This window comes from Panthera pardus, unplaced genomic scaffold, assembly GCF_024362965.1.
Source record: "Panthera pardus isolate Hobbes unplaced genomic scaffold, ASM2436296v1 HiC_scaffold_24, whole genome shotgun sequence".
Classification (NCBI taxonomy): Eukaryota; Metazoa; Chordata; class Mammalia; order Carnivora; family Felidae; genus Panthera; species Panthera pardus.
This window is the reverse complement of record NW_026526810.1, coordinates 128,214,279-128,239,492: the sequence shown is the minus strand read 5'-3', so window position 1 is coordinate 128,239,492 and position 25,214 is coordinate 128,214,279. Positions and strand designations below refer to the sequence as shown.

Here is a 25,214-nt window from a genome sequence, read left to right as displayed (position 1 = left end):
GAAACAAAAAGAAACATACAAGCAGCTACAATAGAGAACAAAGAAAGCAACAGGGAATGCTTTCTTTACATAAGGTGGTTTGGGAAGGCTTCTAAGAAGAGATTGCATCTAAGTTAAGACATAAGAATGAGAAGGTGCTAGACATGAAAAAGTAGGAGAAAGTTTCTGGGTTAAGACCACAAAGTGAACACAGTCATCCAAATCATAGCATCTGGAATGCCACCAAACTACAGTAAAAAGACTTTTTTTAAAGACAAGAAGAAAGGGACAATAGGCCACAAGACACACAGCAACATGATATTGGAAGCTTGAAAGCCAGTAGACAAGTAACAACTGACTTGGCAGAATCCCAGGCCAGCAGCAAGGAAAGCTGAGAACCAATCATGTGCATCTCAGAATTCTCAAAAGACATGGAACTGGCAGTACCAGATAGCTCCAGAGCTAGAGATGCAGGGAAGGAATGGGAGCTATAAAAAGAGGGATTGGCTGAAAGCTATTTAAGAAGCAATTGGGTCCTTACATTTTCTCCCCTACCTCATCCCTGAGAGAGTACCTCTCCCCAGATCGCTGGATCTAAAGTTTTTTGTCTAAAGAGAATATGCAACAGAGGGTCTCTGGAATGGAAGAAACCAAACACAGTTGAAGACCAAAGTAACTGACCTAAACCAAGGAAATCTGGTGGCTATATGAAGTGTGAATACAGAATACAGAACCAAACCAAGCCCTGCCCTCTAATACCTAGCAGCCAGACCCTCACTCTTCATGCTGGAGAATGGAAGCTCCTTTGTAAATCCTTCCTTCTGTGAATCTGACCAATCAAATAGGAAAGACCTGAAGATAGATTGCGATGTCAGGGGTTCCCAATAAATGGCTCATCAAACACACAGGTTAGCTTCTTAGTCTGAACCCTTAACTGTGAGTAGATAGTAAAGAATGGCCAACCATCTAAAATAAAGCCTCTAACATGGAAGACAGGCAAGAAAGAACAGAAAATCAACTGTTTGGAGAAAAAAAGAATCTATGTAGAAGAACATCTTCAAAAAAAAAAAACTGTTATTACTGTCAGAAACATGAAAGATTCCACCTATGAATGAATGTTCAGGTGCTATAAAAAAATACACAGAATAAAAGAAAACAGAGTTCTAATAAATTAAAAGAACATGACTAAGGAAATTAATAACTAACAGAAGGGCTAGAAGATAGAGATGAGAAGATTTTCTCAAAGAACAGCAGGAATAGACAAAGTAAGAGAGAAATATGATCAATCCAGGAGGTCCAACATCAGAATAAAGGAGTCTCAGAAAAAGGCAATAGCAAAACGAGAGGAGTTAAAAACATTAACAAAATTAATTAAGAAAATTGTAGGGGCACCTGGGTGTCTCAATGGGTTAAGCAATCGACTTCAACTCAGGTCATGTTCTCATGGTTTGTGGGTTCGAGCCCCATGTCAGGCTCTGTGCTGACAGCTCCGAGCCTGGAGCCTGCTTCAGATTCTGCGTCTCCCTCTCTCTCTGCCCCTCCCCCATTCATTCTCTCTCTCTCTCTCTCTCTCTCTCTCTCTCTCTCTCTCTCTCTCAAAAATAAATAAACATTAAAAAAGAAAGAAAATTTTAGAAAATAGCAGATTAAAAAGACCCATCACAATAAATAAAAATAAACACATAAGGCATATCATAGTGAAACGTCAGAAACTGATGGCAGGGAAAATATTCCATAGGCTTTTAAAGACATTTTTTAGGGCCACGTGGGTGGTTCAGGCTCAGTCACTTAGGCATCTGACTTCAGCTCAGTCATGATCTCATGGTTTGTGAATTCGAGCCCCACATTGGGCTCTCTGCTATCAGCACAGATCCTCTGTCCCCCCCACCTCTCTCCCTCCCCTGCTTACACTATCTCTCTCAAAATAACATTAAAAAAATTTTAATAAAAACACAATAAAATAAAGACTTTTTAAATTTACATCAGAAATCAAAATGGCTTTGGATTTCTCAAAAGCAATACAGGAAGCAAGATAAATAATGAACTCTGAAAAAAATTATTATGAAAGTAGAATTCTATATTCAGGCAAACTATAAATCAAGAATAAAGGCATACTTAGACATTCATGATTTCAAAAAATTTATTTCCCATGCGTCCTTTAGCCTGGAAGAGACCCAGTTGTACATCAGCATAGAGGGCCATCTGTCACTACGAAAGCACTGTGTGTAGCTCAAGAGACAGACTGTCGAAAGATGTCATCACCAAGAGCCCTACAGCCAATATACTGGATTTTTAACCCAAAGCAGAACATCTGAGAGACTGTGGCCCAGATTCTTAATTTGTTCTTGAATGAGTAAAGTTCCTATTCTCTTCCACAGTCTCCTGAAACAACAAAGGACACTTATTTTACTCCCAAAGAAGTGTTCTTCCTTGACCTACTTCTAAGATCTAGAGGTAGACCATGTGAGCTTAAGTAAAAAATACAAGAGTAACCCACTCCCTAATCATATTTTTGCCAAAAGTCCAGGTCCTGAAACACAATGCCATATCTGCCAAAAGCCCCAACTGTGGTGAACCCTGCTTTCCTTGGACTGACTCCTGACCTTGCTCAGAGATGTCCCCCAGGAGGGGCTCTCAAGGACACCAAATTCAGACTGTGTCCCAGACACTATGTTTGGCTTATTTTCATAAAATGAAAGACAGCTCAGAATTATGTATATAATTTCAAAAAAAAAAAAACAACAATAAATGCAACACATAAATACAACACATAAATACATAAGTACAAAACAATAAATACCCAAATCTGGGTACCTACCACCCAGATTAAAAGGCAGTACATTCCCTACCTTAACCTGTATCCAGCTATAATTTCATTCCCCTTGCTCATCGTAGAGGTATTGACCCTTCTGTTAGTCAGTCTGTTGCTTTTCTTTATCATTTTATCCTGAACATGTGTATAGCATATATAAACACTACATTATTTAATTTTTACAAACTGAAGAGCAGGGGGCCTGGGTGGCTCAGTCAGTTAAGCATCCAACTTTTACTTTGGTTCAGGTCATGATCCCACGATTTGTGAGTCTGAGCCCTACATCGGGCTCTGCGCTGACAGCACAAAGCCTGCTTGGGATTCTCTCTCTCCCTCTCTCTGTCCCTTCCCCACTCACGCTCTCTCTATCTTTCCCTCAAAATAAATCAGTAAAACTTTAATAAATAAGTAAATAAAATTTAAAAATAAAAAACTGAAGAGCAAGCACAAACCCAATGGTGAAAGGAAAACACAATATTGCCACTGATTTGGACACTCCCATATTTACATGTTTTGGTCCTCTCTAAATGGCAACAAGAAAAAAGATAGAATAAAGGGCTTTCTAAACTTCACTTTGATACAAGCACAGCCTGTTTCTAAAAGCAGCAGCCACTTATTCAAGAAATGGATTTTAAATACCAAAACATAGGGTTTTTTTTAAAAGTCAGGTTAAGTTGCTAAAAGAGGAGGATTCTGGGAAGAGGGCAATGACAGCAGCATTGTTTCTTAATCAAACCAAGCCTCTCCATTAAAAACAAATCAATGACAATGACAAACCCAAAGACCGGCTGACAGTCTATAACAAAACTGGGGTGGCAAGGTGGCCCCATGAACCAAGTATGAGAGGAGGGAACAACTTCTGACAGCTACATGCCCATGTGATATCAGCACCCATGCTAAAAGACCCAAAAGGAAAGCCTTTGAACTTCTGATGGTCCTCTGGACAAGAACTCCTAAATTGTCCACAGATACTCAGTAGAAACTGTGGTGGCCCAATCTGAAAGCCAAAGTCAAAGCAAGAAGGGTGTTCTTCAGATGATAAGACCTGATAGTGATGATGAAGCAGTCTCAGCTATAAAAACTAACAAACCAAGGCAACCGTCAAGATAAAGCCCTGTGCTCAGAAGAAACTGCTGGAAATAGAATCCCAACTGAACAGTGTAAGGATATGAAATGCAGGAGAGAAAGAAAATCTGAATAAGAGTGGGGATAGGAACCAAGGAAAGTAGTTGGCAGAAAGTATATGAGGATATTTTGTATCACTTTGCAAAAACAAAAACGAAAAGAAAGAAGAGAAGCCCTAAACTTATCCAGACCTCTCCCCCACTGAAATTATAGAAAAACCTATTCTGCTTAAAAAATGAGCAAAAGAAAATTCCATACGAATTTATCATAGGAAAAAAGAATAGGGAGCAGAGACATGTGCACTAATCAGATGAAAACTGTTAACCTAGTATTTCAAAACAAGCTGAAGGAAATTGAGCTGTGTTACTGAACACACTGAAATTAGCTGACTAGAGAAAAGAGAAATTTTTAAAAAGGTGAAAGGACTCTGGAGAGAATTAGAAATAAAATAAAAGATATTTTAAAAATGAAGACTAAGCCAGCAGAAACACAGGAATAAATAAACACAATGGATAATGCTTAAGAAAAATAAACCATGGAAAAAGAGAAATTCTTAAAAATGAAAAAGAAATTAAGGGCTTTGGGTTATGATAAAATAAAGCTCTACCAATAATCCCAATTCCTCTCACATAAAACAACTACAAAGCTTAGACACAATGAAAAACTCCCTGAAGGTAAAGGAGAATAGATTTCTAGTCACCAAGGAGGACAGAAGACAGGCAGCTAAACCAGTTAAGTTCCCAGCTCCAAGGCTTTTAGCCTGGGGCTAACTGCAATCCAGGCAGCATGCACCGTGCTGAAGGCAGACATAGAAAACCCACAATCTTTTTGGCCTGGGGAACCAGATAAGGAATGTTGGCAAGCTGTGAAAACTGGCTGGTGACAAAGCAAGAGGAGGAACCCCACCAAAAACAAAAAGAGCAGGACGGGGTACCTGCAAACTCCAAACATTCACCTCCCTCTCTAACACCTGAACCACACAAATACAAAGCAGACTCAAAGCAGCCTAGTTAAAGATAAAAGATCTAAGCGGAGTAAGAGGTTACTTCATAAGTAACAGAGTCTGCGGTTCAAGCCCAGCCAAGAAAATGACCTACTAATATAAAGAAAACATTCTTCATCAGTGGGAAATGACAGAATCCAAAGTATCCACAACTTCACATTTATAATGTCCAGGACAACAATCCAAAATTATCCAATACAAAGAGCCAAGAAAATGAAACACATTTCTTCTGAGAAGAAAAGAAAATCAGTCTAGTTCCATCATGAAATGAAACAGTTATTGGAACTAACAGGCAAGGTATATGGCGACTGCTAGAATTATCTTCAATGAAGTAAAACAAAACATTCTTTCAGTGCATGAACCTCTAATCAGAGAAATAAGAAGTCTCTGCAGAAAAATAAAAATAATTAAAAAAGAGCAAGATGGAAATTCTAGAACTGAAAAATATAATTTCTGAAATAAAAAAATTCACTGGATAGGCTTAACAGCCAAATGGACATGACAAAGGAGAGTATATGAACTTGAAAATAGATCATCAGACAGTATCCAAGATTGAAGTACAGAGAAAATAAAAGACTGGGGGGAAAAAATGAACAGAGCTCCAGAGACCTATTAGATAATATTACACAGTAAAATTATGGATGTGTAATTGGAAGGAGAGGAAAAAAAAGAATGGAGCAGAAAAAATATATGAAGAAATAACAGCCAAAAATTTCCCATGCCCATAGAGACCCATACGATAGTCAAACTGTTAAAAGCCAAAGATAAACAACGTATCTTGAAAGCAGCTAGAGAAAAACAATATATTACATACATAATATGCACGTATTGCAATTGATGGCTAAATTCCCCTCTGAAACATGAAGGCCAGATAAAATATTATCTTTAAAGTACTGAGAGAAAGAAAAAAAACATCAAATCAGAATTCTATATTCAGCAAAATATTATTCAAGGATGAAGGCAAACTAAAGACATTTTCAGAGAAAAGAAATCTAAGAAATTTGGTCACAAGCAAAGTTGCACTACAGAAAAGGCTAAATGGAAGTTTTGGGGTAGAAGAGAAATGATACCAAACAGAAACCTGAATCTTCAGAAAACAATGAAGACCATCAGATATAACATATCTCTTGGAAAATACAAAAGACTATATTTCCTTTTTCTTCTTAATTTCTTTATTAACCGTATAACTTAAACCATATAACATTAAAATCGTAACATTGCCTTGTGGGGCATATAACATATGTAGATGTATTACATTTAATAACCATAAAATAGGGGCACCTGTGTGGCTCAGCCAGTTGGGCATCCGACTTTGGTTCAGGTCTGATCTCAGCGTTTGTGAGTTCGAGCCCCGCGCCGGGGTCTGTGGGAGAGCTCAGAGCCTGGAGCCCGCTTCAGATTCCATGTCTCCCTCTCTCTCTGACCCTCCCCCACTCGTACTCTCTCTCTCTCTCTCTCAAAAATAAACATTACAAAGTTTAAAAAAAAAAACTATAAAATAAAGAATGATATGGGTATTAAGGGTACAAGATTTCTATGTATTAGCTAATGTTGGACATGATTAATTGTATATTAGCTGTGAAAAATCAAGGATGTGCATTCTAAACTTTTTAAGATTTTTTCAGTAATCTCTATACCCAATGTGGGGCTCAAACTTACAACCTCGAGATCAAGCGTCACGTGCTCTAATGACTGAGTCCGCCAGGCACCCCCAGGATATACATTCTAATTGCTATGGCAAACTTTACTTAAAAATGCAAAAGACAGTATCTTAGAAGCCATAGGAAATTGGGGGCGGCTGGGTGGCTCAGATGGTTAAGTGTCTGACTCTTGATTTCGGCTTAGGTCATGATCTCACGGTTGGTGGTTCAAGCCCTATATTGGGCTCTGAGCTGACCACACAAAGCCTGCTTGGAATTCCCTCTCTCCCTCTCTCTCTGCCCCTCCCTTGCTCACATGCTCTCTCTCACTCTCAAATTAACATTTTTTAAAAATTTTTTAGTATTTATTTATTTTTGAGAGAGAGCACAAGCCGGGGAGGGGCAGAGAGAGAGGGAGACACAGAATCCAAAGCAGGCTCCAGGCTCCAAGCTGTCAGCACAGAGCCTGGCATGGGGCTTAAAACCACAAACCACCAGGGGCGCCTGGGTGGTGCAGTCGGTTAAGCGTCTGACTTCAGCCAGGTCACGATCTCGTGGTCCGTGAGTTCGAGTCTGGCATCAGGCTCTGGGCTGATGGCTTGGAGCCTGTTTCTGATTCTGTGTCTCCCTCTCTCTCTGCCCCTCCCCCGTTCATGCTCTTCTCTCTCTCTGTCCCAAAAATAAATTTTAAAAAGTTGAAAAAAAAAATTAAAAAAAAAAAAACAAAAAAAAAAACCCCACAAACCACGAGATCATGACCTGAGCCAAAGTCAGACGCTTAACCAACTGAGCCACCCAGGTGCCCCTAAATAAACACTTTTTAAAAACGGATTTTAGAAACGAAGCTAATAGGAAATGTTTAAAGACTATAAGGCAATTAATGGAAAATATATGCCACAAAAATAGTAAATAAAAGTAGCCTGGAGTAGCATTATTAATATCAGACAAGTAGATTTCAAAGCAAAATATATTAACAAGAATAAAGAAGAAGATACTTCAAAATGATAAAATAGAAGATTCAATAGGAAAACATGACAATCATAAATAAGTATGAGCCCAATAACAGAGCTGCAGAACACATGAAGCAAAAATTGGAAAAACAGTTTCATAATCATAGTTAAAAACTTTAATATGCTTTTATCAACTGATAAAAAAACTAGACAAAAAATAGCAAGGACATAGATTTAAACACATCACTCTACAACTACAGAATACTCATTCTTTTCAATTATACAGGGAATATTTACAGTATAAACCACATTCTGGACCATAAAACAAGTCTCAATTAATGCCAAAAGATTGAAATCATATAGATTATGTTCTCTGACAAAAATGGAATTAAGCTAGAAATCAAAAACAATAAATAAGATGACCAGGAAACATTCCAATTATTTGTAAATTAACACAATACTAAAGAAACTTGGGGTCAAAGAAAAATTATGCTATAAATTAGAGAATATTTTGAACTGAACAATTATGAAAATACAATCCATCATAATTTGTGGAACGTGGTTAAAGTAGAGTTTACAAGGAAATCTGTGGCTTTAAGTGCCCATATTAGAATAGCAGAAAGGTCTCAATTCAAAAATATAAGCTTCTAATGGAGTACTACGTGGCAATGAGAAAGAATGAAATATGGCCCTTTGTAGCAACGTGGACGGAACTGGAGAGTGTTATGCTAAGTGAAATAAGCCTTACAGAGAAAGACAGATACCATATGTTTTCACTCTTATGTGGATCCTGAGAAACTTAACAGGAACCCATGGGGGAGGGGAAGGAAAAAAAAAAAAAAGAGAGAGAGAGAGAGAGAGAGAGAGAGAGAGGTTAGAGTGGGAGAGAGCCAAAGCATAAGAGACTCTTAAAAAATGAGAACAAACTGAGGGCTGATGGGGGGTGAGAGGGAGGGAAGGGTAGGTGATGGGTATTGAAGAGGGCATCTTTTGGGCTAAGCACTGGGTGTTGTATGGAAACCAATTTGACAATAAATTTCATATATTTAAAAAAAATATATATACATATATATGTGTGTATATATATATACATATACATATATATATATATATACATATAAGCTTCTACTCTAAGAAACTAGAAAAAGAAGAGCAAATTAAATCCAAAGTAAATCAAAGAAAGGAAATTGTATAGATAAGTGCAGAAATCAATAAAACAGAAAAACAGGCAAACGTTAGAGAAAATAAGCCAAATGCTCACTATTTGAAAAGATCAATAAAACTGATAAACCTCTAACTAGATAAGTCAAGAAAAAAGAAAGAAATGTAAATTGCCAATATCAGAAATGAAAGAAAGACATAGCAACAGTTTCTCCAGATATAAAAAGGATAAAGGGATAAGAGGGATTGTTACAAATAACTTTGTGCCAATAAATGGACACCTGGACAAATCTAACAAATGAACAAAACAGACATATTCCTTGAAAGACACAAAAAACAGAGGCTCATGGGTGACTCAGTCAGTTAAGCATCCGACTCTTGATCTCAGCTCAGGTCATGATTTCACAGTCATGGTATTGAGGTACACATCAGGCTCCATGCTGACAGCAAAGAGCCTGCTTGGGATTCTCCCCCCTCTCTCTGCCCCTCCCCTGCTTGCATGTGCACGCATATGCATGCACTCTCTCTCTCTAAGTAAATAAAATAAACATATTTCTAAAAACACACAAAGAACAAAACTGACAAAGAAGAAATTAAAACAATTATAACAAAAAACTTGAACACCTCCAAATCTATTAAATTCAACATAAAATTTAAAATTTTCCCACAAAAAAGGAAAAAAAAAAAGGCTCCAGTGGCTTCAGTCATGGATTTTATCAAAACCTTAAGGAAAAATAGGGGCACCTGGATGGCTCAGTCGGTTAAGCATCTGACTTCAGCTCAGGTCATGATCTCGCAGTCTGTGAGTTCAAGCCCTGTGTCAAGTTCTGTGCTGACAGCTCAGAGTGTGGAGCCTGCTTCGGATTCTGTGTCTCCCTTATTAGCTGCCCATCCCCCCTACCACACTTTGTCTCTCTCTGTCTCTGAAAAATGAATAAACCTTTAAAAAAATTTTTTTTAATTTAAGGAAAAATGAAGATTAATTCTACACAAACTCCTTCAGAAAATACAGAAAAGGAGAACACTTCCCAACTTATTTTATGAGGACAATTTTATTTTACTCTGATTCCAAAACCAGGTAAAGATACCACAAAAAAAGAAAACTATAGACCAGTATCTCTCAAGAACATAGATAGAAAAACTCTTAATAAAATATTAGCAAATAGAATACACCACCATTTTTAAAAGATATACATAATGACCAGATGCAATTTATTTCAGGAATGCAACATTGGTACAATATTGTGAAAGGCTCAAAGCATTCTACGTAAAACCAATAACCAAGCAAAGATGTCTGCTCAAATAACTTTCATTTACACTGTTCTGTAGGTCCTAGCCAGTGCAATAAGGCCATAATAAAAAATAAAAGGCATAAATATTAGGGGTGCACAGGTGGCTTAGCCAGTTAAGTGTCCGACTCTTGATTTTGGCTCACATCATGATCTCATAGTTCATGAGTTTGAGCCCCACATTGGGCTCTGTACTGACATCATGGAGCCTTCTTGGGAGTCTCTGTCTCTCTCTCTGCCCCTCTCCCACTCATGCTCTCTCACTCTCTCAAAAATAAATAAACATTTTTTAAAAATTGTAATATTTATTTATTTTTGAGAGAAAAAGAGACAGAGCATGAGCATGGAAGGGGCCGAGAGAGAGAAAGACACAGAATCTGAAGCAGGCTCCAGGCTCCAGCTGTCAGCACAGAGCCCCACATGGGGCTCGAACTCATCAACCATGAGATCATGACCTGAGCCAAATTTGGACATTTAACCAACTGAGCCACCCAGGTGCCCCAATACATATTTTTTAAAGGCATAAAGATTGGAAAAGTAGATGTAAAAACATTCTTTATTCACAGGTGACATGATGGTATGTGTTGAAACCTTAAGTAATACCCCCCAAAAAGCTACTAGACTAATAAGTAATTAGCATTGCAGCAGTGCAGGATATAAGATCAAAATAGAAAAACTAACTGTATTTCTCTATACTAACACCAAGTAATTAGAAAATGAAATTTGGAAAACAACTCCACAAAAATACTTAGGAATAAATTTAATGAATGATGTAACAATTGCAAGACATTATAAAGGGAAATCAAACAAGACCTAAATAAGTACACATACGTCTCATTCCAAGAATTAGAAAACTCAGTGTTCCTAAAAAACTCAGTGTTCCTCAGTAATCCTCCTCAAACTGATGTATTGGCCAAAATCCAAATAAATTTCTTTTGAAAAACAATGACATGTTGGTTTTTAAATTTACATTGATAGAAAAGGACCTACAATAGTTAAAATAATTTGTAAAAAAAAAAAAAAAAGAACAAAGTTGGAAGATTTATACTACTTGATTTCAAACCTTGCTATAAACTTACAGTAATAAAGAGAGTATGTCACTGGCCTAAGGATAGACATATAAATGAATAAACAGAATAAAGTCTAGAGAGAGACCCAGATATATGATAGGCTGATTTTCAACAAAGGTACCAAGATAATTCAAAGGAGACAAGATATTTTTTTATAACAAATGGTGCTGGAACAACTGGATACTGTATATGGAAATAATGAACCTCAAACCTTACCTCTTGCCAAACATAAAGATTGACTCAAAGTATTCATAGACCTAAATGTTAGAAATTAAACTATTATATTTCTAGAAGAAAACAATGGAGAAAATCTTTGTGTCATTAGGTGAGGCAAACATTTCTTAAACAGGACACCAAAAGCACAAATTATAAAAGAAAAAAAATGTTGGTGAATTGGACTTCATGATTTGAAAGTTTCACTTCTCAAAAGTCAGTTATGAAAACACAAAGGTAAGCCACAGACTAGAAGCAAAATTTTTCACAACAAAGAGCTTGTATTTAGAATCAACAACTTTTACAACTCAACAAGAAGGCCAAAAATCTAACAAAAGATTGAAAGAGACATGTCCCATAAAAAGATATGCAAATGGCCAAGAAGCACATAAAAAGCATCACTAGTCCTAAGATAAATGCTAATTAAGACCGCAGTGAGATACCACTACACACACCTACTAGAACAACTTACGTTAATACCAAGTCAATGCCCAGTGCTGGTGAAGATGTGGGACAACTGGAACTCCCTCCTCCAGTACTGGTGGGAATGCAAAATGTTACAGCCACTTTGATAAACAATATGGCACTATCTTATAATGTTAAATATTCATTTACCATAATACCAAGCATTTCTACTCCTAGATGTTCACCCTAGAGAAAAAAAAAATATGGCCCCATGAAAATATGTATGCAGATACCTTTAGCAGCATTATTTGTAATAGCCAAAAACTGAAAACAGCCCAAATATTGTATGCATACCATGGAATACTGCAGAACAATAAAAAGGAGAAAAATATTAATATATACAACAATAATTAGCCTCAAAGACATTATGCTAAATAAAAGAAGTCAACAGAAGACTATGTTCTCAATTGTTCTATTTATATAAAGTCTAGAAAACACAACACAATAGCAACAGAAAGCAGATCAGTGTTTGCCTGAGACCAGCAGTAGAGGAAGAAGATCAAGAGCAAAGGTGCAGATAAATTGGTGCAGCCACCATGGAAAACAGTACTGGAAGTTCCTCAAAAAATTAAAAATAGAAATATCATATGATCCAGTAATTCCACTACTGAGTATTTACCCAAAGGAAACAAAAACACTAATTATAAAAGATATATTCATGCCTACGTTTACTGCAGCATTATTTACAATAGCCAAGATACGGAAGCAGCCCAAGTGTCCATCGATAGAAGAGTGGATAAAGAAAATGTGGTATATATAGGCAATGGAATATTACTCAGCCATATAAAAGGATGAGATCTTGCCATCTGTGACAACATAGATGGACCTAGTGGGTATTACACTACGTGAAATAAGTCAGACTGAGAAAGAAAAATACCATATGATTTCCCTTATATACAGAATTTAAAAATCAAAACAAACAAAAAGAAGAAACGGACCCATTGCTGCAGAGAACAAACTGATGGCTGCCAGAGGGGAGGGGAATAGGGGGATGGGCAAAATGAGTGAAGAGAAGTAGGAGATATAGGCTTTCATTTATGGAATGAGTAAAGTCAGGGGAATAAAAGGTACAGCAAGGGGAATACAGTCAATGGCACCGTAATACCATCATATGGTGACAGATGGTAGCTACACTTGTGGTGAGCAGAGCATAACGTACAAACTCATCAAATCACTATGCTGTACAACTGAAACTAATGTAATATTGTAAGTCAACTACACTTCAATTTAAAAAAGAGCAAAGGCACACAAGGACTTTTTAAGATAAGGGGACTATTCGTTATACTGGTTAGGGTGGTAGTTACACTATTATATATACTTAGCAAAATTCATTAAACTCTGCCTTGAAAATGGGTGAATTTTTTATATATATTATTTCCAGAAAAAAAAAGAGGGAAGAAAATAACATGTATTCCAATACGTAGGTACTTGGGCATGTTTACACTAGAAGACATAATGACATAGTCAGATGCTTGTACTTACTTATACTGAAGAAGTTTGAATTTGTGAGAAATAAGATAATATTCAACAGAACGGTTTCATTTTTTTATTTACATTTGACATTTCAAATTAAGGATTAAATAAATATATTTCTATATATATGTGGAATCACCATGAATAAGCTGATTCACATATAGAGAAATAAAAGTACATTGTGTGGGTGACTCTTAAAAAACTCAAAAGAAATGAAGAAAGATTTTAAAAACATTCAACAGAAAGTGATCCATACAGAAGATAAGCAAAAAAAAAAAAAAAAAAAATTACATATGATAGGGATCACAAAGAATGTCAAATAATAGAACAAAATAAATACTGAAACTGTTCCAGAACACGTTCCTAAAAATTTTTTTTTTAATCTTGAAATTAGGGCATCTGGGTGGCTCAGTCAGTTAAGCTTCTGACTTCAGCTCAGGTCATGATCTCACAGTTCATGAGCTCAAGCCCTGCATCAGGCTCTGCGCTGACAGCACGGAGCGTGCAACCTGCTTCGGATTCTGTCTCCCTCTCTCTGCCCCTCCCCCACTTGCACTTTCTCTCTCTCTCTCTCTCTCTCTTTCTCAAAAATAGATAAACATTTAAAAAAATCTTGAAATTACATATTGAAAAGACACACCACAATCATTTCAGCATGGCCAACACAGAATCATATTATAGTTAAAACTACTTTAAAGAAAAATTAAAAAAAAACCTTGGGCAATCAGGCAAAAAGGCTAAGTCACTCATAAGGGAAAGAAAACAAGACTGTCACCAGACTTCTCAACAATTCTTAATGCCCACCCCACCCTCAAAAAAAATAGTATAACATATGTAAAATACTCAAGATAAAGAAATATGAGTCAAGGGTTTTATATCTCACCAAACTGATGTCTGAATACAAGCTGCAAACTACTATAAACTTGCCAAATTTGGGATACATTGGTCCTGTGAGCCCTTCCTAAAGAATCAATTAGAAAAGAACATTCAGACAATCAAAAAGATTGAGAAACAGTAATATAAGAATCCGTGATGGTCATTAGATATAAATATACCTGTAGAACAAAGCTAAACTGTGGTTATAAAGGAAACAATATAGTAAATACAGTATAATTATCAATAGTTGGGGTGAGGAAATAAGGAGTACATATGGATATGATTGTCTAATAGACACTAATTGGAAATAAAAGGATATTACTTTAGATCAGATAGTGGAGTAGAAGGAGTAAGGGAGAAGAGGTTACCAGATAACTTCAGTGTTGTTTAATGTAGGCAACCAATAAGTATGCCCCCCAAAAATGGACTAATGGTATATAAAGGTATCAGTAAAAAGTTAACCAATGAAACACACAAGCAGATAAAACCCACTACATGATGAAAAAGCACAGATACAAAAGATATAAAAACAAAACAATATGATAGAACTGAGGCCAAACATATTAATAATATCAATAGATGTAAATGGACTTAACTCACCTATTGAAAGAAAAGGATTTTCAGATTGTCTAATAAAGCAAAATCCAACACTATGCAGAATACAAGAGACACACCTAAAACAAAGAGATTCAAAAGAGTTAAAAATAAAAGGATGGAGAAAGATATATCAGGCAAACACAAATAAAAGAAAATAGGGTTCATAATCTTGATATCCAACAGGGTGGAATTGAGACCCAAAAGCATTAAAATGTATAAAGAAGAACACTTCATAATGCTTAAGTCTACAATTCACAATGAAGATAATATAATTATTAACATTTATGCACCCAATAACACAGCAATAGCCTTCATTAAGCAGCAACCTACAGGAGATGAAAGGAGAAATAGACAAAAACACATTAATAATAGACTTTAACATACCTCTCACAATCCAAGATCAAGCAGATGAAAAATCAATAAAGGTACAGAAGACCTAAACAACATAAATAAGGTAGATCTTATAGATCTACATCAAACTCTGAACCCCAGTAATAGAGATTACAACTTCTTTTCAAATACACCCAGAATACTCACAAAAACTGACTAAATCTTCGGCCACAGAGAAAACCACAGTAAGGTCCAAAGAATAGAAATAATGCAAATATCATCCTCAGATTATAATGCAATAAAAATAGAAATCAATAACAAAATTTAAAAAAACTAAAATATCCTTCCACTTTTAAGCAACTCCTGGATCAAAGGGAAAATACAAAATTAAACTGTAGAATTTCTTGAAAATGATAATTAAAGCCTGACATTATCAGAATCTGTAGGCTACAGAGAAAGGAAGGATCAAAGAAAAATACATAGCATGAAATGCCTATATAGAAAATATTAAAATAAATAAATTAGCGCCCGACTCAAAAAGCCTTCTAGGGAACACCAAAATAAAACAAAGAAATCAAGGAAAAGGAGGATTAATAATAAATGGCACAAGTTAATTTAGAAACCAAAAAAAACCCAGTAGAATCAATACATAAATCCAAAAACTAGTTCCCTAGAAAAGAAAGCAACAATGGACAAACCACTAATTCACTCATGACAAAAGGAGGGAGGGGGTAGTCAGGAGAAAACATAAATATATAGCATTAAAAGCACAACAATTGAAATGACAAGGAAGTTAAAGAAAATTTTTAGAAAAGTTCTAGGAGACTCTTTTGCAAATTTTTATACAAACAAATTTGAAAACTTGGATGACATGAATAATGTTTTAGAGAAATAAAACCTACCAAAATAGACCCCAGTAGAAACAGAAATTCTAAACAGAATAAGAGTCATAGAGGACATAGAGAAAGAAGTTAGAGTTCCACTACAAAAGAGCACCAAGCCAGATGGTTTCACAAGGGAACTCTCACAAACTTAAAGATCGGGTAACCCCAATGTTACTTTAATCATTCCAGAGCATAAAAAGAAGGAAAACTTCCAAACTCATTTTCCATAGTGAATACAACAATGTTCTCAGATCCTGACTAGAACTGCTCCCAACCTCCACCCCTACAAAAATAAATGAATGAATACATAAACATTTTTTTTTAAGTTTAAATTTATTTATTTTGAAAGGGAGAGAGACAGCACACAAGTGGGGTAAAGGCACAGAGAGAGTGAGAGACAGAATCCCAAGCAGGCTGTCAGCACAAAGCCCGATGCGGAGCTCCAGCTCACAGTTGGTGAGACTGTGACCTGGGCCAAAATCAAGAGGCAGGTGCTTCACCAACTGAGCTACCCAGACACCTCTATAAATAATTGTTTTAAAAACCTGTGGACCAATATAACTCATGAATATCAATGCAAAAATTATTAAATAAAATATGACAAAATCTAACCCAGCATATTCATAAAGTTAAGGGAGGTCATATGGCTTCCAAAAATATAGAAAACTCAGCACCAGTCAGGTTTTTGTAAAAAGCTCAATAACATAGAAATTGATGGATACTTCCTTAGTAAATTATCTCAGCCCCAAATAATAGCTTATTAAAAGAGAAATACTAGAGGCTTTCCTACGAAAATTAAAAACAAGGCAAAAATACCCACTATCTACACCATATTTAACATTGTGTTGGAGATATTCACCAATGCAATTAGAAAAGAGAAAGCAATTCAAGATATAAGAATTGGATAGAAAAGAAAGGATAAAATTATTTCTTGTTGTTCACAGACTGTATAATTATATATACATTGAAAACTCCCCCAAAAATAAATGGCAAACTGCTACACAAAGATCATTTAGTAAAGTAGGATTATAAAATTTGCATACAAAGATCAATAGCCTTCATGTAAAAAATTAGAGATGGAAGATAGACCCCAATTATGATAGAAAAAAAAAGAGAAAATACTAAACATAAGGTTAACAAAAAATTCCAAAGCATCCCTAAAAAGGCATGAAAAGACTTGAACAAACGGAAAAACATATCATGTTGTTAGATAATAAGATTCAATATCCTGGGGCACCTGGGTGGCTCAGTCAGATCATGATCTTGATTTCAGCTCAGATCATGATCTCACGGTTGGTGAGTTCAAGCCCCATATGGGGCTCTACTTTGACAGCACAGAGCCTGCTTGGGATTCTCTCTCTCATCTCTCTCTGCCCCTTCCCTGCTCGCGCACACACACTCTCTCTCTCACTCTCTCTTTCTCTAAATAAATAAATATTTTTAAAAGTAAGATTCAGTATCCTAAAGATATTAGTTCTCCCTACATAAGTTATTTTCTAATTTTAATGTGATACTCATAAAAATGCTATCAGGCTTTTTTCTGGAGATATATAACTTTATTATAAAATTAATTTGGCAGATTGAGAAAGAATAACCAGAAAAGTCCGGAAAATGAGAACAATGCTGAGTGGCGGCCAGGGATTCTAACAAGATTCTCTACAAAAATTTTAGCCTCCAGTAAGAACAACAACAACAACAACAACAACAACAACAACAAAAGCAATAATGGTCACAAGGAGCAAGCATTGTCTCTCTATGAATAAGTCATGACAAGTTCATCAATTTCCTATTATTTTCAGGGACCTAGACAGCGCATCAAAGGAAAGCTGAAAATAGAGTATATACACCTCAGCACAGTGGGATGCCCCTGAGTACTCAACTGTAATCTTCTCTAAAACCTAGTACAGAGTCTGACACATTGTAAACACTCAATAAATATTTGCTAAGTAAGTGAATGGACAAGTTGATGAAATATGGATTGCTTGGTACCACAAAAGAAGAGAAAAACAAGACAAAAATATAACATATGAATTGAAAAAAACTAAAAATTCTAAATAAAATGGTTGAGCTTTCCATACTATAGAAAGCAAGCTTATTGATAAAAATACATTTTGCTTAATGTACTTCTTGATGCAATAAACATTTCAGTTCTAAGCCAATATATGTGCTCATCTATGAATAGCTACTCCTATCTTTTCAGAATATAAGTAATAAGTGTGAGTTTACAACACAACAATACTATAAAATGAAAATCCCAATGTAAAGCCTACTTATAGGTTGAGTAATCAATACATAAAACTTGAACAGATGTATTATCAAAGGATCCACATTAAATTACAGCATCACAAGTCCCCAACTTCAAATGTATTGTCACTTTATCATAAGAAAAACAGTTGGCTATGTACTAAGATTGGCTACCAATTAGGAATCATAACTATTATGCTGAATATAGTAACAGAAAATTTTAGCTAATGAGAAAGAAGCAAAAACACAATTGACATTCAGAAAAAGTATAACTTGTTATATAAATACTATAAAATTTGATTTAGCAAATACGTTTTATATACTTTTAAAGTGTATTTTTATTTACTTGTAAATCCAATTGAAAAGCATGCATTCTGTATAGTTTATATTCACATTGTACTGAGTGCAAAACTTCACATTAACAAAAATGTGAAATCTTCAAATTAATGTATCCAAAAATTGGATTATGTAATCCTTCTTTATAAATCCTTCTTTATAAAAAGACATTTAATGCACTCTCAATCATTTTTACCTTGAAGAAACAGCTTTTGTGCATACGCTGTGCTCTAGACAATGGTGTTTGCACACTGGAGACACAAAAATGAACATAATACAGTCTATACATAAAGTAAATGAGGTCACCTAACAAGAAAACAAATTATTCCATACAGTGTGAGTACACGAGAGGGGCGTACAAGGGGAGACTGGCAATCAGGCAGGGCTTCCAAGCTAAGTACTGGACAAAAGAAAGGCAAAGAAGAGGGCATGGAGAAAAAGAAAGCATTTCAGGCAAAAAGAAAACAGTACATTGGAGGAACTGGAAAAAAAAAATCCAAAATAACTAGATCAAAGAGTTGGGCAGCAATTTAGTTGCATGGGCTAGAATCAACAGGGGTTGGTGATTTGTTGTATCTCTGTGATAACAGAGAGTAGGAGAAGCTTAAGAAGACTCCCCAGTTTTTTCACTTGGGTGAATGGGTAGATGGTAGTGCTATTCATTAAAATGAGTAATATCCAAAGAAGTACAAGCATGAGGGAGAAGACAAAGAGTTTGGGTTTGAGATGACTATAGGATGCCTGGATAGAGATAGAGGCTTTTGTTCAAGAGACATGTTTAGACTTTAAACTTGTATTTGGGTGCCATCCACATAGAGGTGATAACTGATGAAAGTGAATGAAACCAAGAACCTGTGCAATTTAAAAAAGGAGGGGGGAACCTAATGACAAAATGCTGTTCATAAAAAATAGGGAGAAGAAAGTAGCCCTAAGGGAAATAATCTGAGTAGGAACAGCCAGAAAAGAAAGAAGAAAAGAAGAGTTCAAATTTAAAATGTGGCAACTACTGTCAAATGATGCAGAGAAACCATGTAAGACAAGAGCTAAAAACCATGTGCTCTTTTTACTACCACAAATACGGCTAATAACCATATTCCAATTTTTGTATGTGTGAATAAAACTAGTTTTCTCTATAAGAGGTTAGCAATGTTGTTGTGCCAAGATTTCTAAATGACTACAAGTTGCAGTACTATTCAAAGAGGTGTTTTTCTATTATAATAGTAATACAGCAATATTCTATTTACAGTAATATAATGTACATAAAATAATTTTTTAACTATCAATTTCTTTTTTTTTTTTAATTTTTTTTAACGTTTATTTATTTTTGAGACAGAGAGAGACAGAGAATGAACAGGGGAGGGGCAGAGAGAGAGGGAGACACAGAATCTGAAACAGGCTCCAGGCTCTGAGCAGTCAGCACAGAGCCCAACGCGGGGCTCGAACTCACGGACCGTGAGATCATGACCTGAGCCGAAGTCGGACGCTTAACCAACCAAGCCACCCAGGTGCCCCTCAATTTCTCTAAACATGACCCTTAAAGATGCATGGGACAGGGCCAAGTTCAACTTCAATTCATAGTGCTAATTATCTCTACTCTTAAAAGTGTTTTTCATATAATCAAAAAGACTTTTAGTTACTAAGATAAAGATGTTGAGCAGGACTGGGGTACCTGGATGGCTCAGTCGGTTAAGCATCTGACTTCAGCTCAGGTCATGATCTCACAGTTCATGAATTTGAGCCCTACATCAGGCTCTCTGCTATCAGCACAGAGGCCCCTTTGGATCCTCTGTTCCCCTCTCTCTCTGCCCCTTCACAGCTCATGCTCTCTCTCTCTCTCAAAAATAAATAAACATTCAAAAAAAATGTTTAAGATGAGTAGGATAAGCACATTAAAAATAGCATATATTCACATTTCTATAATTAGCTTTTTTGAATTTATACTCAGCAGGCTAATTTCCAAAATTGACAAACATTTTGATGGATATTTATATAAGTGATTTGTGTTTATCAGCTACTACACCATCATTGTAATACAAAAAGTGATGGATAGGGATTTCATGCTTTAGAAATCCTCTGTTTAGATGATTAGCCAGTGCCTTGCTAGATATACCAAGTCAAGGAATTGCCATGCAGAAATCTCCTCCCACTTAAAATGGGTTAGGCTGACTGCTGTAGAGGAGACCCAGAGACAAGGAAAGGAGAATAAAAAATAGTCCAATAGACCATGTCCCATTTAAATAATATCATGGTTACTTTTTTTTTCTGCTACACTCTGGGGGGGGTGAGTAGATCCAAATTTATAATTATCCTCATTTTAGCAGCAAGCATAAGATTTTATACTTGGTAATGATGATGATAATAATAGCTAACATTTATTAACCCCTCATTATGTGCCAAGATTCTGTGCTAAGCACTTTTCCATGGATCACCTCATTTTAATCTTCACAACAACTATGACTATCCCCATTTTATAGATAATACAGTCAAGGCTTAGAAAGGTTGAGTTAACTTGTCTAAGGTCACAGAGATTGCAAGAAGCAGAGCCAGAATTTATACTTAGGCAGCAGTCTGATTCTAGAACCCCAACTCAACTTCTGCTGTTACTGAAAGATGCTTCTTTTGAAAGAGCACATCCAAAGTACTCCAGATTATTCCATTTTAACTCTTAGAAGACAGAGAAAGGGAGAGGAGGTGGATTCCTTAGAACCCCAAATAAAAGAATCATTTCAGATTCTACAGCAACTACAAAAACATTTTCACTACAGTGAATGTTGTAAGAAAAAGAAGCATTTGGAGGAAAAAAGTTTTAGCTCTGTGCAGTCGCCTTAAGAAATTGCTAGGAAGCTTTCACCTTCTGTTATGATGTTCTGCACATTATACAGGAAACAGAGTGAATGTATAAAAACAGCTCCAAACTATATCCTAGCTAATACTAGTCTCTCTTTCATCATTATTACTTATTTCACACAAGAAAATATCACTACATAAAAATAAAATCATTTTTCATATATCTGTGATACATTACATCTCAAAGGTAAATCACGTAATCTGTTTGGATTGAAATGCAAGTGCTTCCTCTTGCTGGTTCAACCAAACTATCTCCACTTCCTGCACCAGTGAAACCTCTACCTACATCAAGACGCCTCAGGAAGAAGAGCAATAGAAATAATATTGTGACATTATATTAAACCTCATTCTTCCTCTTGGTCCTTAGGCAAGTGGTACTATGCATAATCCTGAATTCAGAGGATAAATAAACTCTCTAGTTCTCTCCTGTTCTGGTGGTCTTCGCATCCAGTAGGAGAGAAAAATCTCGTAGCCTTCCCTTCTTTCTCCTTCCTTCTAGCCATATTCCTACTAAGTCCAAGGATAAAATACCACAAATCTGCAACTTCTCTTTATTAAAAAGTATTCACCCTTCATGAACATCAACCATGCAGATTTTCATGTGTTTGCTCTATTTTCAGGTATACAATGTGCACTCAAGTGACAATACATTCATGTTAGTGCATGTAAAACAGAAAAAAAAGAAATTTTTAACTTCCCTTCACTATAAATGAAGATACCTCAAAACACCCAAAACATCTTTATCCTTTTCACAGCCTATTCCCATTTACCTCCTTTGCCTTCCAGAACAGAACAATTAGGACAAATAAAGCTGCTACTATTATCCCTTAATTCATAGATGGAAACTCTGAGGCACTAAAGTATTAAGTTAATTGCCCCGTGTCTCACAGTTAATCAGAAGGGCATGAAAAACTCAAATCCACATGTTCTAACTTCAAATATGGTGTCCTTTCCATTATCTACAGAGGGAAAAAAAATCTGTTTTACAAACACTTCTAAAATAGCTTCTTAACTACACACTACCTGCACTACACAACCAAATCCACCAGTAGATTTTATTCATCCTGGCATTAACTGCCCAGGAAAGAGACAAGACAATGCATCCAGTGCATCTCAAATATAACAAGGAAACGAAAACACAGAAAAAAGACAGTAATACTCACTGGTTTTAACCTGAAGTCACATAATATGTAACTATAAAATCAAATGACAGGTGGTGGGTTTTTTAACATACTATAATAAAACCTTCAAGGGTGTGATATTCTTAAGTGGAAAGTTCACACTGATTCCAACTATGTTACCATTACTCAAAACATAATGCATTCAATTTGTTTGAAATCCTATGTGGAAGCAAAATTTTTCTTTGAGGTTTAGATTTAACTTTTAAAAACAGGCCAAAAAATTCACAAAAGAACTTTCTGTTTAGAAGAGATGGAATATTAAGAGGGAAAGAGCTATCATTTCTTGAGTTATTTTATGTGCTAGGCTCACTACTCAATCTTCCATGTGTATTCCCTCGTTTATAATCACAACGCCATCAGCATTATTACCCCAGGTTTACAGATGAGGAAATAAAGTTTACAGACATCAATTATCTTGCCCAAGGTCAAACAGTAAATGGCAGAACTAGGATTCAAACCAGGTGTTCCAGATTCCAAAAATAACATTGTTAAGAGGTACAAGCACTGGATGGTAGGTGGGCATAGAGAATCTCTAATGAACCATCAATCTGGGAATTCTGCGAGCCTTCAGTTCATTTCATCTATCTGGTGAATAAGTGGCACACTGCATATGCATATCATATACAACATACTGCCCCACAATAATGAGACTACTGTGTCGGGTGTCTCACAAAATGGCTTTTATAGCCATTCCAAAAAAAGAAATACAAAGACTTAAGTAGTGACAGGACAGCATTATCAACTTAACTGTGTACTTCTTTGAGAGAAACAAGAGTCAATTAGATGAACCAGTTCTGGCATATTTGTTAAAAATTCAAACTCATTGCTTAATAAAAATATCTTTTATTTACAAAAACTAAGTTCCTGAATCCCTCAAGTGCACTGGGGAAAAGATTTCACATTAATCAACCTACGAAGTACCTACCACCGGCCTACAAATGCGCACTGCAATAAGAGAGGCTATAGGAAGCATATTAGAAACTTCCTCTGTCCACAAGGAGTTAGCAGGTTGTTTCCAATCAAACACACTGGGACAACTAAAATCCTCTTGCTATTTGTTGTAGTTTGTGTGAGCTGCCCTACAAAGGAAACCTCTTTGGAAAAATAATTAGATCATTTTCTCAGAGCCCCTTTCACCTTCATGCAAAGCACCAACTCTTGCTTTAACCTGTGGTTGGGGTTAGTTTTTGCATTAGTGTAGGTATTCAGGAGTTGATTTTCCTCACACTGGTCCAGAATTCTGCCTGACTCCCGGCTCCCTCTCCCTTCTCTCCTTTCCTGCCTCTCCAACCCGAAGTGGAAACTGCAGACTCAAACTCCCCGATGGCTCCAGCACCTAGAACTGGGCATGCTCAGAAGGCCAGGCAGGCTTTGGTTGCACTGACAGTTCCCCGCCCCTGATTTGCCGCTGCCCCCCTTCCCCCACTCCAACAAGAGATACTGAAATGTTTATCTGAAAGATATGAGGCCTCTTTTTCCCGAGAATGACCCCATTTCAATTTCATTTCGCAGGGTCTTTCAGTCTTGCGAAACCCCACCACAAGCCCGAGAAGACAGCATTATTTTTTCAGCACCGGGGACAGCGCCGCGTTGCCATCCACGTCCACCCTCCCCCACTTTCTCTTCCGCCCCCCACCCCCCACCCGCCCCAACCTCAGCCCCCACCCCCGCACCAGCACGATGCCAAGGTCTCCCGGCAGCCGCAAACGCCGCAACTGCAATAGCTCCCAGCCGGAGGCCGGGCCGGAACGCCGGGCCGGCTGCTACTTACACTGCTCCGCTTTGGTGGACATGGTGCTGTCCAGATGGAAAGGCTTTGCCCCAAAATCTGTGTCGTGTGAGCTCCCTCGCTCCGCCAGCGATGTTGCGAGGAAAAGAGCGCATACCCCCCACCCCCCACCCCCTCGCTTTCCCCCTCCCTTAGGCCCGTGTCGCTACCATTCGGACAAAACGCACATCAAATTGCAGAATTCGGTCCCGGAAGGTTAGGAAATCGCCCCCGGAGAAATGGGTGGGATTTAATAGGCGGCCAAAGGCTTCCTGTCCGTCCCCTCCTGGAGCTGCCCGCGTTGATGTGGGCGGGGAGACCGAAAGGAGAGAGCAAGCCGCGGCTCCTGGTGAAATGGGAAAATGGGCTCGACCGGGGGAGGAGTATTTCCATTCATAAGGCGCTCGGAGGGGACGGGTGTTTCCCAGAGAAAAGCCTCTTAAAGTGCCGGAGTCCCCGACCATTTGGATCTCCCATTGGCGTTCTCCGGGCCTGTAAATCCTGCTCCGGGAGCAGCCCCGGCGCCTCAACGAGGTGACCGGAGAGGGACACAAGTGCGTCCCACGCTTGGTCTCAACCTCCCGGAGGAAGGAGGGGGAGGCGGATCCGGGGCGGGCTGGAGACAGCCGGGGCCGGAGGGCGGCGAGGACGCTCCAGAGGACCGCGAAGAAGGAAATGCACAAGTAACCCTCAGCATGGCTTCCCGGCGTGCTGCGGTCCGTGCCCTCTGCCTCCCCTCTCGGATGGGCTCTCCTGCTGATGATTAGTATGGGAGGTCCCACTGCCTGGGGGCTGGGAGACGACTTAAAAAGTTGGGGCAAAGGAAGGAGGAGAATTCCACGGAAGGTGAAGCTGGAGGGCCACAGAAAAGAAAAATGAAAGATTAGAGACAAGGAACCCAGGTGTGTTCCCTTGCAACCACCCAGAATGGAAATTGGCACGTGAGGAAACTGGCACGTGGCACTGCTGAA

The 25,214-nt window shown here is 37.3% G+C and overlaps 1 protein-coding gene across 20 annotated transcripts in view; it reads right to left on the bottom strand.

The window, feature by feature from the left end:
• UNC79 (unc-79 homolog, NALCN channel complex subunit) overlaps positions 1–24,952 on the bottom strand; it is a 266,834-nt gene extending 241,882 nt beyond the window's left edge. For 8 of the 20 annotated variants that reach the window (XM_053889732.1, XM_053889736.1, XM_053889746.1 and 5 more), the window contains exons 1-2: positions 24,247–24,340; positions 14,657–14,730 (exon numbers count right to left, since the gene is read on the bottom strand). Coding sequence is in view for 1 of the 20 variants with exons in the window: in XM_053889744.1 (XP_053745719.1) it covers positions 24,247–24,268 (22 nt within the window). In the remaining 19 variants the exon portion in view is untranslated. Of the gene's footprint in view, positions 1–14,656; positions 14,731–24,246; positions 24,361–24,431 lie in introns of those variants that run through there. The other 12 variants (XM_053889739.1, XM_053889742.1, XM_053889741.1 and 9 more) reach the window with 4 other exon arrangements.
• Positions 24,953–25,214: the final 262 nt, after the last annotated feature.